Source organism: Chlamydotis macqueenii, chromosome Z, assembly GCF_036417535.1.
Source record: "Chlamydotis macqueenii isolate bChlMac1 chromosome Z, bChlMac1.mat, whole genome shotgun sequence".
NCBI classification, from domain to species: domain Eukaryota; kingdom Metazoa; phylum Chordata; class Aves; order Otidiformes; family Otididae; genus Chlamydotis; species Chlamydotis macqueenii.
The window spans coordinates 19,477,549-19,495,125 of record NC_141593.1 but is presented as its reverse complement, the minus strand read 5'-3'; the positions used below and the strand labels follow the sequence as shown (position 1 = coordinate 19,495,125).

The 17,577-nt window shown below is 40.1% G+C and overlaps 1 protein-coding gene across 2 annotated transcripts in view; it reads left to right on the top strand.

Moving 5' to 3' along the window:
• The window catches only part of PDE4D (phosphodiesterase 4D), a 366,332-nt gene that overhangs the window by 294,889 nt on the left and 53,866 nt on the right, over window positions 1–17,577 (top strand). For both annotated transcript variants that reach the window (XM_086770099.1, XM_086770101.1), the window contains exon 6: window positions 17,139–17,251. In XM_086770099.1, coding sequence (XP_086626225.1) covers window positions 17,139–17,251 — 113 coding nt within the window. The remainder of the gene's footprint in view (window positions 1–17,138; window positions 17,252–17,577) is intronic.

The window sequence follows — 17,577 nt, the reverse complement described above, 5'->3', positions numbered from 1 at the left end:
AGTAAGTAGCACTAGAGACTCCAAGTTCAGGTGTGAATTTCTTGTGAATTTTTACAGTACGTGTAATTAATCCAGCTGACACCAGCTAGTGACCAAGCCTCTATAGAAATGTACAAGTCCATTAAAAGTTAGATATTTTATTTTTTTATTGAATGTAACTCATATTTCCCATTGCCTGACTTTATTGCTGATTAGTATAACAAAAAGTCATTATTAGACTGATAAGCATCATAAGTTTATCTAAACTGAATTTTTAGGTATTCTTTCTTACAAAGAGCTATACTGATAACAATGCTGCTCTATTCAAAATCTTACTTGCTCCAGAAGGTCTATTATTTTTTCCACTCAATCTTCATCTGTAAGGATTTATAGAATTTATTGCTAGGTTCTTTTGATGTGGCACTACTCCACATGTGAATGATGGGGAGCTGGAAGGCATGATGAGGATGCTTGCCAAGAATAATTGGCTTCTGCATTGTGGAGCAGCTCAAATAGTGAATATTGCAGTATGTTAATTTGGGTGTGCATATTGCCTGTAGTTCAAAGCATTTCATTAGTCCTCAGCAGCAAGCTGAGCTTCCTATCGACTGGCTCCTTACATGTTTGTTAAACAAGCTACATGCAGCACTTGAAAAAGGAATCATAATTTTCTTTGGAAGATATGGAAATAAACCTGAGTCATTTCTCTTTCCATTTGCTTTTCTCATGATTGTCATATTCTGCCAGTCATTCTTGTGACTTTCTGTTAAATGTAAAAACCTGTTTGCTGGCGCACAGAGGTTAATGGCAAGAGTAGCTGTGGTGCACTGTATGCATTGCTGAAAGAATGGTCATTCCAGTGAGATGGATTGATTGACCTTAAAAATTATTGGTTTGCCTTGTTATGAATTAGACCAAGGTCTGAACAGAGCAAATGATAGTGGTTCCACTGAAGTCTTCTCACTTCAGTTTTATTTTGTTACAAAACACCTGACCCCGAAAGAAGTTAAGAGTTGTGCCCAGATTTTTACAGGACAGAAATTCTGTAGAAGAGATACCTCTGGCAGGAGGGAAATATGCACAACTCTAATGACTGAAAGATGCATGTGGTCTGAATCTGACCGGAGGAGGAAATCAGATTGTCTGATTTAATACCTTGCATGTACCTTCCTACCACGAGCTCCCCGGCACACAGCTCACCACCACGGTCTCGCCCATCCACCTGCCAGATGCATCAGCGCGGCCCAAGCTGCAGTTCACTGCCCATTAGCACCTGGCAAGCAGGGCCATCAGCCCTGAACCAGGGTCAGGGATTCTGCCAAGCTGGTAGCAGAAATCACAACTGTCCTTCCCAATTGCACAACCTGACATGCCAAAAACAAGAGGCAAGGATGTCGGTTATGTGTGCCCCGCCATGCTGGATGTACACTTACCACAGAGAGGGAAAATCCCTGCGTAATCCAGTGCATGGCTTTTCACAAGGCAAGGAGGTCAAACCTTTGCAATACCTAGTGTCTTAGGGCTTAGTGCATACAAGATTTAACTTTCTTTTTTTTTTTTTTTACATTCAAAATTGCAGCCCCATTTAAGCTGGGACAAGCTGATGCAGCCAGCACTCAGCCATGGAGTGATCTGCTTTGGGGAACTGATTCCCTTGTTCTGATTTGTTTGGTTTTATTTTTTTTTAATTGTTGCCATTAATGATTACCTAAGGAAATAATCATATAATCTGGAAAAAAGATACTATGATTCCTCTTAAAAACACCAATATTCTGATATTTATTTTTGTGAAACCCATTCTGTGTTGACAGTGAACCGTTTTAAGGTTTGTGGTGTTATGAGATAACTTTGCAGGTTACGTGAAACACTCATTTTTCCCTTGCACATTTTATTACCTTGACCACTTGTCTAATCTGACAGGAACACATGGCTTGTCATGTTTGCTTGACTAATTTCATGTATTTATTTAGCTTCTTACTCATGAGTTTGAATTCAATTGTCTTTGTTTATTTTACTACATTTGTGTAAACAAACGCATGCTCTGGGTCACATCCTCAGCTGCAGTAAATCAGGGTGCTACTATTAAAATCGCTGATACCTGCCTATTGGGTAAGATGTAGCCCTTTATTTTTCTACACTTTTCATTGCAGAGACTTACTGTGTTTTGGAGGATAAGGTGTTAAAACTATACCCATGAGTATAAAACACTCTTCTTCGCTTAAAAAAAAAAGAAGTCCCTCTTTATACTAGACCAAATGGAATTTAAAGTAAAACACCGTTCTGTGTTTAAGGTTAAAACAGGTTACGAAAGCCATGAAGATAAAGATGCGATTTAGAGCTACATGAGTTATGTCACAGAGGTTAAGAGAGTTTACCTAATAATCAAAGCCTGATTTAGTACTTCTTATGGCAGAACGTTCAGCTACTTTACTTATACTAGCTTGCTACAAGTTTGCTTCTACAAAGTAAACATTCCTTCTGGAATAATCAGTTTTGAATGTCAAAAGTCTGAAACTCCTCACAAAGGTACGATGTGTAGTTTTCCAGATGGTACAAGAAGCAGCTCTGCACACTAATGTGCACTGTACAGTCTGTTTCTCATGGGAAGTTTTCCAAAAGTAGCCTTTAAAATGTATTTTTTTCAGTATCTTTTAGGAAAAAAAAAAGTTATATCCAAGTAGAACTAACATTAATTGCATGTTGAATGGAAATTGTTGGAAACCCTTAGTAAAAAAAATCATTTTGGATGTAAACAAATTGTCATATTGTAGCAGCTTATTTTTCAAATCCCAAATAAAGAAAATACAACCAGCACTGTCATTTTGCCACCTCTTTTCTCCTGCTATTACTCCTGACAACTCTGTGGAGTGACTCCTCAGTGAAATTCTGGTCTGTTGCAGTCAGTGGGACTTTTGCACAAGAACTCACTGGATCTGGAGCTTTAACTCCTGTACTTTTCCTTTTTAAAAGTTTTATGATCTGATGACTATTTTTCAGTTTATTTCCTTTTTTCTTCTTTTTCACTTCAGAAAACTCATTGTCTTATTCTGGAGTCTGGCCAAGTTGTCTTATCTCTTCTCGTTTTATAGCTGATCTTATGCTTTCTCAGTCAGCTTATAGGTACTTCATCAAATTTCATTATCTACAACAATGACTTTGAAAACAAACAAAATATCAATCGTAAACTATATTTGGTATTTTTTAACCCCTCCCCTGGGAGGCTTGCCTCTAGTACAGACAGCAAGCTTGGTGGGTATGCTGCCATCAAAACCAACAGGTACTTCTTTCAAGGACCTTTAGCATGAATTCCTTATTGCACAGGTACCCAGGAGAGATGAAGCAGGTAGAAATGAAGGGATCTACATGTTTCCACTTCCTCTTACTTTTGGAGATACACTGACTGCTAGTCTCTCTTTCCTTCATGTATTGCATGAGCTTCCGTTGCAATTAAAAGGATGCCATGAGTTTGTGTTGCCCTCACTGGAAGTTACTTGTACTTTCCTCTTTCTGGAAGAATGTCACTCACCCATCCTCTTGTGGTTCTTCTTAATCTATTCTTTCACTGTCTTTGTATCTCCTATGAAAAAGTATCTGTTAGTTCATGCAATAGCTGCTTTTAAACTACCGCTTTCCTCTCCCCTCAAAAAACAATTGACAGTAGTGCATTTTTGCCCAAGTTCAAAGATGAAGTCCCTAAAATACAAATGGCACATAATACAGTTTAAAAATTATATTTATCTTAATTTCCAATACTTGCATTTTAACTGAAAATATTTTTAAATATCTGTTCCTCCCTGAGAAAATTTGAAAGACTTGTGTTTCTCTTACATGGGCTGATTTAATCAGTAACGTGCAGAGGACCTCTGCTCCATTCAGCTGCTGATGCTGTAATTGTTGCAGGAGAAATACAGAGTTGGCTGACAAAACTCAAGACATTTTATTTTTATTTTATAATGCAGTCACTGGAAATGTTGAAGTCCACATGTGAATTTTGTTCCTGGGACTAAAACTGTTCCTCATTTTTTTTCCTTCTTTAAGGAAAAAAAAAAAATGTTTTACCTTACTTCCATGGTTCAATTTTGTGGCTTATTTTTTACATCATACTGTGGGGTTTTTTTCATTTCTGCTTTAATTTGTACTTATTAGAGGTTCTTTGTCTTTTATATAATCCTCTGCAAAGTATTTTTGATCCATTCTCAGAAACATGATATAGACAAACTTCACGTTATTTTGTTTTATACTTTTGGGGCTGAAGCAAAGACTACCAAGGGCAAAAGTGACATCCCATCAAAAGCCTCATGGTAACCACTGGGAGAGGCACAGAGGGGCCAACGATTCCTCTCTATGTTTTACAACTCTTTTAAAAATTACAGGTACTTTTTTCTGATTTATTCCACTTTTTTTCTCAGAGAAGATTCTTTAGAAGCTGCATTCATTCGTATCTTAAATTAAGATTTGATTTAGGTATTGGGTTTGTTTTTTAAAATAAAGGCTATATTTCACACAATGGCTATACCATCTGTTCTTTACCGCCGGTTCTTGGCTTCTCAGCACCAACACCACAAAAATGGCTTAGGCATCAGTTTTGTACAGAAAGTACAGCCAGCTCCTGCGTTTTCTTGTATCTGTTACTTGAAAGAATTGACTTGTATCATAACTGCACATCTCCGACACTGAATGCATTAGTACATGGAGAAAATACTTCATCTGCTTAGGAATTACTTTCCTCATGGAAATAAAAATGCTGTTGCTGAGTCCCATGTTTTCTCATGTTTGCCTTTACCATGTTTTATCAGCTTGTAAACAAAAAGATCACTTTCCCTCCTAACTGCCTTCTTTCTCTTGTGACGGAAGTCTCTGTAAGAGCTGAGAGTGAAGGCAGGCACCTTTTCTGTGTGTATCACCACCACAGTCAGTATTATCACAGAAGCGGGCACATCCATGTTGCATACTGGAACTGGATTTTACAAGACGAAGAAAGGAAAAGAAAGGCTATGCAAGACTCCTATTGATTTAATTTGGCAAAAATCTATCCAGAATTCTTATGATGACATTAAAAAAACTCCAGTGACCACATTAAATTATTAAATACTTTTAATGAGACTTTTTTTTTTTTTTTAGAAAGCAGATAGTTCTACAAGCAGCAGGCTTAGCAGTGCTTGATTTCCTGTGGATTTATTTCTGACTGTAAGATTCCTTTGTTTCTAACCGATGCAACTTCCAGTGGAAGTTTTCCCTACCAATGCATAGCCCTGTCTCCTTTGCAGCTTCTGTATGCTCTGCAGATACTATGACCACACTCTACATCTCTTCACTGAGTAGAGGCATCAATAAAGGTGTTCCCTTTAGCTGGTAACTCATTGTCAACAAACTTGCCAGAACCTAGTATGTCTGAAATATCTGCACCTCTGCTAGGTTTGGTTGAGGCTGACCAGAAGATTTAAACATAGGCAGACATCCAAAACCAAAAGTATTTTGTGAATTGCTTCCACTTATTTGTACTAACGCAGTATGTGTCTTTGCATGTAGCCAAAGGTCTGCTGTATAGATGAGTTCTCAGAAAGTTTCATTTCCTGCTTTTTATACTTTTTTTTTTTTTTTGGATTGTAGAGATGGTTTGTGAAACAAGAAATATTTTTAATTTTAAAGCTAATTCTAGTGAAAAGATAAAAGGTGTTCGGTCTTTTTCATGTAGTCTCAGATGAAACCAATAATTTTTCTGTCAGTACAGATGAATAATGCAAGAGAGAAAATGTTTATAATAGTTCCTGAATAAACAGCTGCACAATAAAGTATATGTATCAAGAGATTTTATGGTGTTGCAGGAACAACTTTGTAGTAAAGCTACCAATGTTCATTGTGTCAGCTTGTGAGAGGTAACTGCTTTTCTGGTGAATAAATAGAGCAAGAAGCATAGTGGTTCTCAAGCTGAAGTCTTGATACTTGAGAGCTGAGAAGCACCACATGTCTGACTTTGTTTTCTTTTTGAGCTCTTAGGGAAATATCTCTCTTCAAAGCTGTACCCAGGTGTCCTCTTTCAGGTTCTCGTCACAGAGCTTACTACGGGCTACTAAAAGTAAGGGCCCAAATTTCTTTCACAGTGAAGTAATTTCTGTGTGTGTTTCCTAATATGCTCCAAACAAAATCAGCTAACTTAGCTCAGATCAGCAATTAGAACAACTTGAGCTGTCTTAGCTGTTTTTACTTCAAGCATATTAGCTCTCTTAAACCTTTTCTACCAGTGGCGTGATACCTTTAGTAATTTATAGCAAGGAGCTATTACTGAGCAGATTTGGACTGAGATCGAAGAGGACATTTCTCTGTGGTCCAGGTTTGAGCACCAGGTTATTTGATACATGTTTTGGAAGGACAAATGTGTTCAGGTGCCTAAAAATGTTTATCATGCATGATAGAAGTCTATGCAAGTATGACTAGCATGGAAAAAAACTAATGTTATATATATAGGAATAGGAATATAAAAAAAATAGAAAAATGCTAGCGAATTAAATCTAATGAACAAATATTACAAAATACAAAAATACCAATGTAGGTTTGTGAGAACTTGTTTAGCAATGACTGACATTGCTTGTTTTTGAGAGTTGTTTGCTGTACTGCCTCTTTTTTGAGGCTTTTTCCTGTTTTTTATAAACTTCTCTTGGTACTAAGCAAGAATTACAGAAATTGAGCTGTAGTAACACTTCCTGTGACCTGAGCAGCACATCACAGCAAAATTTCCATAAAATGGAAAGTTGATGGGGGCACGGGGCGGGGGGAAGCCAGTGCTGATTTGCCTGGGCACCACGTCACTTGCTTTCTCAAACTACACACTTAAATCTAGTTAATTTAAAATTAGCTAAAATGCTATGAAGAAACAATCAGAGCTTTCGAAACTGGTTCTAACTGATAACTAAGCAAGCTTTGCCAAGCAGAATAAAACTGTTTTATGAGACATTTTGAACTTGTCAGGTATCAAAAGAAATGTAGAGTCATGTTGGGTCACACCAACACCGTACGTTCAGGAACACACAGTGGGAGAAGGTGCTACTAAATCAGGAGGGGGTGTCATTTTCTCTAAATCAACACTGAGCTACAGTTAGTAGGCAGATGGCTGGCAGTTTAAAATATGATATTTCTGTCAAGATAGGAAGTTGGTGTTTGTAGATATGGCTGCTTTGCCTGGAAAAATGTTCATGGCTAAACTGCTCTTGTAGTTTCCAGTAGGTCCTATAATCCACATAGCATTTTGTATCAGTTGTGCAGTGCGCTGTACCAATCTGTAAATGCCATGTTGCTACTCTTATGTGTCAGCGTTCAGCAAAATGAGTGTAAGATAAATTGATATAATTTATATACAGTTTGTTAATTCATTCTTACACCATTAAAGGAAGGTACTGCATTAAAGTTCTTACTAGATTCAACACGATTATTATTTATTTTAAAAGAAATACAATTTGCTCCTCTTTGAAAATGTAATAATGGCCCCTTTCAAGTTGCTTTAAAAATTGGGAGAGCTGCACAGCACTGCTGTCAAGATCTTACTGGCAACTGCAGCAGTCCAGACCATTGTGGCCTCGGCAATGAGCAGCCATCCTGATGATTCTTTTTTTACTTTCAACAATAAATAGCCTTTATAAAGGTCAAGCTTGCTGCAGTAAATGTTGATAAATGTTGATAAATGAGATAATACATAAATATGCAAAATTATAAATTGTCCTCTAAATTGATAGTGGGAAAAAAAAATATTTGTAAGTACTGGCAAAATACTTCTCTCTTTGGAGAAGTATTTTGTATTATCTGTCTATATTAGTAGAAGGTAAAACAGAATAAAAAAATGTAGACTAAATCTGAATTACAAAATAGCTGTTTTTCTCCAACATTTAACAGAGGACACGTCCTTTGATTAAACCTTCCCTCCTGGCAGAAAACCCACATATTACTTTTACTAGATCTCCAAGGCCTCAGCAACTGATTACTCTCTTACAGCAATGTCTGTATGTTCCTGCTGCCTTCATATCCATATCTTGACTTGCAGAACTTTAATGGTTTTGCAGTCAGCTCTGTGTATTTCTGCTTGGTTTTGTAGCTTAAAACAGACAGTTCAGTTCTTATGTAGGATATTGGGACAGAGCTATAGGGTCCAGCTACAGGGTTTTTTTGCACAAAGAGGAAAAAAAACTATGCATAGTGAAAAATACAGTTATTTGTATTTTACTGATATATATTCCAGTATTTTCTTTGAAATCCATGCAGATGAGAAAGTCTTACAGAAATGGTGTTTTGAAATTGAGACAGCTCTAGCTCACCTGGTAAAAATAACCTTAAAAGATTATTAAGAAACCTCATCTTTCAGAAAAAAAAAAAAAAAGAGAGGAGGGAAAGAGAACTTGTTGACATGCTGAAATAATTTCTTTGCACAGATGAGCATCTTAGGATTAAGAACAATGTGCTTTTAATGATTAAGTGAGTAATGAAGTGCAGATCCTTATTCCACAGTGCTTTTTCTTACTGTTAGGAAATCAGATATTTTGAGAAACAAGTTTTTGATTCTTTACTGTGCCAAGTTCCCTTTTGCAGCACTGATGAGGAATCATTAGTGAGCTTGTTAAGGCTCCTTCATTCTCAGGACAAATTTGCACACAAGCCCTAGGTAGCACTATGAAACCTATAGAAATTGCCTCTGCTCAGGTCCCAGACCAACTGCCAAATGTAGTGATTATCTTCAGAGGTTCCAGAATTTTGGGTTTATTTTTCACTAGAAAGCAATCATTTTCAAAACCCAAAACTTCTTTGGAAGTGTACCAGTATCACTAAAGTGTACTCTGGGAAAAATTTCTGAGGTCCCTTAGAGAGTGTTAAAAGAATAGCAAAATAAGGGCATTCCTAGGCTTAAGTATCTCCCCATCCTCATCATAACAAAGAAGGGGAGGAATTTCAAGCAATGCACTTGGGGTGTGCATCTCAGCATCTTCTCTTGGAGCTGTTCCACTTTATATAAAGAAGAGTTGAACCACAGAGATACCGATCATTTGCAGGGCTAAGTGGGGAGAAGCTTCCTTTTTATTATTTATCTGTACCAGAAGAACTCAAGCAGAAAAAAAATCAACAGATTTACCTCAAAAATAGTCAACAACCCTTCATTCAGGATGCTCACACAGGATGTGGGGAACTAGTACAAAATTTTGAACCCTCTTTGCTCCAGGGCAGTTGCATAATAATCAGGCTATTGTAGGATAAGGTTTTCTTTCATTGCATTTCAGGAAAAAAAAACCAAAACAAAACAAAACAAAAAACCCTAACAATTTTGAACCAGTTTGGTGTTACCCTTTGGTAAAGTAGGATGTGTATATATTTTCGGGGTTTTTTTAAATATCAAAGAATTTCTGGGATGGAATAAAGTTTCCCATCAGTTTTAATTTGGACCCATATCCATGGGAGGAGAAAATAACATGTATCTCTCCTGAACCTTTTTGTTCTTACCCTACTTTTGATCTCTTTTATTTCATCTACTTAAAAATTAGGGACAGATCATCAGTTAATACGAGAGAGTGTGGCACCATGTAAATCAATGTCGAGCATTTAGTGCGGGGCTCCTAAAAGAAAATATAAGGGGAAAAAAAAAATTCTTCTGTGAGTTTCAGGGAAATGAACTGTTAATGAATATTGTGAAAGAGCTGAAATTTGCTGTAAGGGAAAGACTTACACAGTGTTTGTCGAGTTTTCAACTTGACGCATGGAGGAGCAGGTTGAGCTGTCTTGTGGTTTCGTTGGATGACGTTTATCCGTTGCCTGTCTGTCATCCAAAACAAACCATCTTCCAGCCTGGCGTTTTCACAGCCACAGAAGCAGTAACTGATACTTACAGTGTCAGCTCGAGGGTTAGAACCCTCCAGGATAACTTCCTGAGGCCATATGACAAAGAAGCGTAGCAGAAATAATGATTGACTCATTGTCCAGTGTAAAGAAACTGTATGACTAACACACTTCATTCAGTTTAAACTGTGGGTTTCTTATCTATGACATAACTCTAATAATAGTGAGGTGTATCCGACTTCCAAAGGAGTGTTTATGTTCATCTGTAAAAGCCAAAAATCAAGCCAGTGGAAACAGTATTATGTTAAAACCAGCATAAATAGGAAGTGAGACTGTGCTTAAAAGACTAGGGGAGAAGACCTACAGTTTTGATGTATTTGCACCATCTATTATTTAATAAAATCTGATCCTGAATGGGGCTCTTGGACACGACTATAATAATACTTTGAACAGATTAATAAACAATGACACTAAACCAAAAGAGATTATTAAAATATATATGATAACAGTAAAGATTCTGTTAGAGCTATGTTTTTTAAACCAACTAAACTATGTTTATCCACCTCCTTAGTCTTATAATTTGTAGGCAAAGAGACTCTTCACTTCTTCAGTGGTGTCAGAGAGAAGCATGGAGTTTTACAGGACATGCTGTAGATGATCTGTTGATTTTGTAGAGTGAGGGTCTGATTGGGAAACTCTCCAGAAGAGCCTATTAACACTGTCTTTTAAGAAAAAAAAAAAAAAAAAGGCAATTTGAGCACATTACTTGTTAGACACCAGAGGATCTAGGTGGAAAAGAGCCAATATGAATGCCTTGGCTCATGGAAAGCTTTCATTTGGGTTTGCCATTTTATCAGACACTAGGAATTCTGTTGAGGTTTCTGTGTCAAAGACCAGCTGAAGCTTTTTCTAAAGTTTGGCATTTGTGATTTTTTAATATAGCATGAGCTTAGGCTGCACCATTGAGTGTCATGAAGTTCAGAAGTCAAATCAACAAGGAGACACAAATGCTTAGGGAAGCAGACTTTGTTAGTTCCGATACTTACAGATATCTTATTTTTATTTTATTCTGCAGTGATTTCTGAATATGCATTTGTAAAATTTTTTAGGAACTCTTAAAACCAACCAAAGATCCTGAAATTCTTTCCCAGATGGGACTCAAAATTTTCACATTTCAGCTTGAAACAAACAAGTTCCAGTTGGTAATAAAGATTTTGTGACAGACAGAGTTTCTAGGTCTTGGAGCTGTTGACATCTCAGAATGGCAGTAATCTGCTTAAAAGTGAAGTTGTTGGTTTCTAATGGGTTTGTACTGTTTTTTGACAAAAACTTGAGCTATTCATTTGTGTTCTGATCATACGTTCTAAGAAAGTAAGAAAACAATATTGTTACTTGGTCTTTTCAGCAGTAAAGTTTTACACATATAAATTTAGTGATTTGTATGTCTTGTTTTCACCGTAATGCCCAGAATAATATATATGAATTGAGCTCTTCAGCAAAATCCTGATGGGGACAATGTAATATCCTTTGATCCCTTCTACTGGGGTCAGGGACTAATACAGCACAGCAAACATGACAGCGTGGCGATCTGAACAACCCACTTTTTGCCAAAATGGCTTTTAGTTTTTCAACTGCTAATTCAATCACAGAATCACAGAATGGTTGAGGCTGGAAGGCACCTCTGGAGGTCATCTGGTCCAGTCACACTACTCAGGCAGAGCCACCTAGAGCAAGTTGCCCAAGACCATGTCCAGAGGGCTTTTGAAGATCTCCAAGCCCTTGGAGACTCCACAACCTCCCTGGACAAGCTGTGCCAGTGCTCAGTCACCCTCACAGTAAAAAAAAGTGTTTCCTGATATTGAGAGGAAACCTCCTGTGTTTCAGTTTGTGCCTGTTGCCTCTAATTTTGTTCTACTTTGAAAGTCTCTCACTTCTCTCATTATGTTGAATCAACAGCAGTATCCTTCTCAGAAATGAACTGTTTCACAGCTACAGGAGGATCTGTAGCTGTACAGAGGATACGTCCTCTCACCTAGTAATTTTTTTTTTTTTTAATGATACAAGAAATAAGATAAAAAAGCACCTTGAGCAGTGAATCTGTTATTGAACTGCTTGCCCACAAGCCTTAGAGTGCAGAATCAAAACAATTAAAACTGCTGGGGAAAAAAGAGACTGTTACTTGGCTTTATAAGAATATAAACACATGTTGTTCATACCTTTGCCACTGAAATACACTCTTAGGGTTTAGAGAGATTGTTATATGGCATATGTGGATTTCTCCTGAGACCATGAGAGAAATACAAAATGCTGGGGGGGTGGAAAGCCCAGCTTTTTTCCCTAGATTCTCATTTACTGTGTGTTTTATCCATATATTTCCTTGTATGTTCCTTTTTTATAATATAAGGGTAGTCACGTATTTTGACAAGTTGTGCATAACTGGACTTTTATCATTTTGCTCCTGTTATTTCCTGGAGGTTACTACATTCTCTCCTCAAGGAGATGAGGCAGTTTCTGTAGCCTCAGGCTAGTGCTACTGGCATTGTATAAAGCAGTACATTGGGGGAGTCCTGCAGATCATCACATCTTGAAAGAAGACCAGTCCTGGTATTTGGACACAGTCCGTAGCATAAGGCTACTAACTGGTAGAAAGGATTTTCTTCAGTAGAGTGGAAACTTGGAGAGATTCTTGGCATGGAAGAAAGTGAGTCTTCGGAGTGGGATCATTAAAACAGTTTCTGAGAAATCTGCTGCTGCTGAGTTGTCTTCCCAGATGCTCATTCCAAAATCTGATCAAGAGTATTTTGTTTTACTTGTAATTGTGGAGGGATGTCCACAAATTTCTAGATGTTAAACAAAAATATATTTTGTAATTACATTTTATCAATATTAAGACATATGAACACTCCACAAAGATAGCCTTTTAAGTCACAATGTTTACGATTTTCTCAGTAAAACCTAAAAACAGAATGACTTTTTTCAGTTGTAAAATGAGTGACTAAGAAAATGGATGCTATTTCTATGCTGAATCAGTGTTAATGTGGCTATGTTTAATAGAAGGTGCCAACATTAACTAATATGTCAGTCACTTCAGTATATAGGCCATCAGTTAAGGCTGTAAATACGAGCATCCTCATTTACAGAAAAAAAAAATCTTAATTTGAACCACAGAGGATTTTTTTGAAATGCTTTAGTAGTAAGAGGAACTGAAACTCTTGGGCCAGCAATTCTGTTGCTCCAAACTTCAAGGTTACACAAGGCCGAAGAGCAAAAAGACAGTTGGAAGATTCAAGGAAGATTTCCCGGGTCTGAGTCTCACAGTAGGTCTTCAGCTTATCTTTATTTACAGTAGCCTGGAGGTTTCCAGAGCTCCTTCCAGCTGCCTGCACCCCCAAAAGACAATACACATGCTGAGCCTATCTGGATCACACCACTGCTCAGCAGTGACCTTGTCTTGCTTCCAAGACACTCCCATTTTAAGGCAACACAGTGCTCAACACCCTTCGCTGTGCACTTGCTGAATCTACTCTTTTCCAGCCTCTTTGCATCACTCAGGCACTCTCAGACAATCAGCAGTGAAGAATCTGTACTTACGTTCTCCTTCTGCTGTGCTGAGATTCCTTTAAGTACTGCAAAGGTTAGTACTTATACTCAAATACACTTGAGTGCTAGCAGAAAAGTCTAGTATTGCTTTTTGTTCTCTGGGGATAGCGGGACACTGTATCTGAAAATATATAGTGGTGAACTGTTGATGATGAACTGTTAAGTGGACACTGTTGCTAATTATTGCCATATCATAAGTATCCCCTTTTAAAATTTTGAACAGAGATTGTTGTGGAATAAGGATGTGAATACAGTTACGGCTATTGCTGGTGGTGTGTTAGGAGCTGTGCTAAGAATCAAGTCTTTTATAAAAACAGACAGTAGAACACCCTTTTTTAAAAAAAATAGGTGTGTGGTGTCAAATGATTGTGGCTGAGCTTTTTCTTTCTGCTAGCCTTTCGTTTGTTTTTCCTGTGTACCATACTGAAAGCTACACGTGGTGGAATTGTTTGTAGTAATCGGTGAACTGTAAAGAGAATATTTGCTGTCACTTCCTTTTTTTCTAAAAGCATATATGAAATAACATGCAAATCGTTAAAGCAATTGGTGTTAGACCGTGTTTCTCTCCCTCTTATTAAAGCCTAAGAAGAACCTTTGAAATTTCAAAACCCCTCTGATTTACAGAAGTTAATCTGGTTTAGGACTTCATCGTCTAGGGCAGCACAGCTCGATCATGTGCCTATACCAAAGCAACTGATTAGTAGATCCGTCCTGGCTGGGAATAATTACAGGGTGCTACCTGAGAGGTAACACAGAGGTCAGAAACAGTGTTGTGAGGCTGTCAAAGCTGCATGGCTGATAATTATTTTTTTATTCTTAGCTTAGTGGTGATGGGGTATTATACTTGAAAAGCTGTTAGGCTCGAAAACATTTTCCACCACATTGCAAAACAACAAAGGTGGGGGCCAAATTTAGAGTTTCAGTACTGTTTAGAAAAAAAAGCTTTCCTGCAGTTGTTTGGCCCTTCAGCACTGCGGGAACAAAGCGGGCATGTTTGTTTGATGGGTACTTTGTCACCAGTTAGAAACCCTCTTATTTCCATTTAAGCATCAGGGCTGGCCTGACGGCTCTGCGATCTGAGAACTGGCACGAGGTGCTGAGTCGAGCAAGTCTTTAGCCTAGCATTGGCCATCAGAAGTCTCCTTAGTTTGAGTGGTAATAATCAGGTCCCCACGGCAGCCACAGGCTCTGTAACTGTGGGAGTCAGAAACAACAGGTTGTGAGAAATAGTATCCTAAGGGCGATGGGATTTATGTGTGAGTGATGGATTCTGCTCTCTAATGTGCTTTGAGATACACTGGGCAGGTGGACAGTAGATAAAGATTGCTGACTGTAAGGTGCTGTTGTTAATACAGATTATTGCTACATGGATAACAAGAAAAATAAGTTTTAAAATAAATAACAAACGGAACATTTTATTACTTTTACCTGAATATGGTATCCCTCAACTTATTTTGTTGTCTTCATACTTCTCAGAAAAACCTTGCCCTCTCACTCTCTTAAGGATTAGAAGGGATGATGTTTACTTTCAAAGAAAAACAGAAGTTTCCCAATATCTCATTTTCAAGAACTGCTGAAGGGCAGACTGCGGGCTAGCAGCAAAATAACTCCTACAGATTTGTTTTTTCCTCACTTCATTATGCATTTTATCCTCAATGAAATCATTGTATAAGGTCATCAGATAACTATGCATACGTTAACCGCATCTCCACTTCGTGAAAAGCATTTAACGCAGTACCCTTACAAACATAAACAAAGTTATTTCTATTTCCAGTACTGCTCTTGATGAAATCTACACTGTGAGGTCAGCAAACCAGTCATGTTCAAGAACTAGTGAGCTGTGATGTCTGCTGTGTTGCAGAACGTCACAGGTTCTCTTTTGATTGGACAAACGGGCTGGAAAATCCTGACTTTATTTGCCAGGGGAATTATTTCAGATCAGATAGCATTTATAGTAAGTATGACACTTCTGGACGACAGTGTTTACGATTCAATGGGGACGTTTTTCGTTGAGAACCGGTTAGCGCTGTGTTTGCTGAAGTGGCAGGTTAGTCATGACACAGGCAGGGACTGCAAAATTTTCTTTAAATGGCTCTGACAATTAATCTCAATCCAAACTTCTTCCCACGTTGCCTTTTTTTCCAGAGGTGAATTGGACACAAATAAAAATTGTGAAGTGTTTTTCCAATACCCACGAGTATGCAAAGTCTTAACACCTGTGAGGTGCGCATGTGCTCTGAAATGTGAAAAGATAAAATCTGGTATCCTGGATGTTGAACAGTAGCGCACTGAGCCGTTTGGCAGCAGTCCATGCTGGGGTGTTTTACTTAAAAAGGGGTTTTAGTTAATTTGTTTGCCTGATTTTTTTTTTTTTTGCTTGTCTGAGATTTTGAAAATAAGGTTAATTTGATGTGAAACAAGTTAAGGGAGGTGTTTTAGGTGGCAGTGACAAGCCCACTGAACAAACTTTTCTCTGCCTTGGAATTACGTTTGCGTGTCGCTGCTCCAGAAGCACGCATGCCACGAGTCTCAAAACTTGACGTTTCAGATGCACAGCTTGTGAGACAGCACGCCTGGGCTAAAACTCACTCAGCTCTGAGTTCACTGCCGAGAAGCCTTCTCCCCTTCTGATCTACATCAGAAAAAAAAAAAAAAAAAAAAAAATTGCCAGGCTTTGTAAGGTGAGGCTCATGCTCTAGAGATGGGATTATTGTTCTGAAACTATTTGCAAACCAACAGACCTCCTGCTGTTGTGGAGTTATTGAGGAAGGGAATGTCTTCGTCTCTGGAAGTTGAACAACTGCGAGTTTTAAGACGCTTAACTCCCGTGTGACATACAGCAGTTTTGGTTAAACCATGACTTCCATCCCGTTATTGGGTCCATTTCCCACATCGTGTTGCTGGGTCCAGTTCCAAAACTTTTATCATCTTTTTTTTTTATTATTTTTTTTTTTTTTTTGCTTACAGCCAGCCTGTACTACTGCTTTGTGTACAGGGCCGTGCACACACACGAGAGGTTTTTGGGTTAGTGCAAACGCCACTGCCGTTATCGGCACGCTCCTTTAACGGCCGGTGTTTCGGCGGGCCCTCGGTACCTCCAGCCCTCACGCGCGTTCGTACCTCTTCCCCACGCTTTATAAACATCAACCCGCGCCTTCTCATGGTGCGGGCAGGTAAAAAAGCACGGGGACGACGGCTCCGCGCCGGGTTTTGCGGGGCTCCCCACCCCGCGGCGGCTCCCGGGGGAGGGGGGGGGGGTGACACCACAGTGGGGTGGGAGGGCAAGGTCCCCGCCGGCGGAGCCGCGAAAACAGGAAGCGCGGTGGCCGCAGCCGGCGCCCGCGCTGATTCACCCCGGCCTGCGCCGCGCCGCCCCGCCGGGGGCAGGGCCGGGTCGGACCCCTCCGCCCCCTTCCCGCTACCGTCGGGCTGCTGCGCGCCCGCGGGGATCGGCCTTGCCCGACAGGGGGCGGTGCCGCGGCCCCGAGGCGGGCGGGGCCGGGGGCAGGACGGCGCGGCCCAGCCCACCCGGGCTCGGCCCAAAGTTTGTGCCGGGGGAGCCAGTCGCCTCGCCGCGTAGAGGAGCGCGGCCCTGGGGAGGGGGGGGAGCCCCGCTGCCCGCGGTGGCAATATGAGGGAGCGGCACTCATGTGCGAGCACTGGGCAGCGGAGGATGGGCCCGCTGGAGCTCACCGTTAGCCCTGTGAAACGCTTGCGAACTGAGTGCGCTTTTCCCTGTCTCTTCGCAGAGGAGGCTTACCAAAAACTAGCCAGCGAAACCCTGGAGGAGTTGGACTGGTGCCTTGACCAGCTCGAGACCCTGCAGACCAGGCACTCCGTCAGCGAAATGGCTTCGAACAAGGTAGGACCCCCGCCGGCCCCGGCTCTGCCCACCGCGCCGGGCAGGTGCGGGTGCGGGGGTGGCCTCAGCCCGGTGCGGGTGGGCTCCCGCGGGCACGCACCCCCGTATGGGCAGGAGGGGGCCCGCGAGGTGCCGCAGCCCCGGGCTGAGCAGCTCGCCGCGGGAGCCAACAGTCTCCCAGTGCCCGCCTGGCTTTCGTTGTGGTTTGTACACAAGTTTTCTTAAATTTCGGGACAAGTTGGGAAAGCCACGCAGGGCTCGGGAAGCTGCACTGTTTCCCTGTGTGTCTCAGTTTAAATACAAGAAGAGATTGGTTTGGGGTGCTG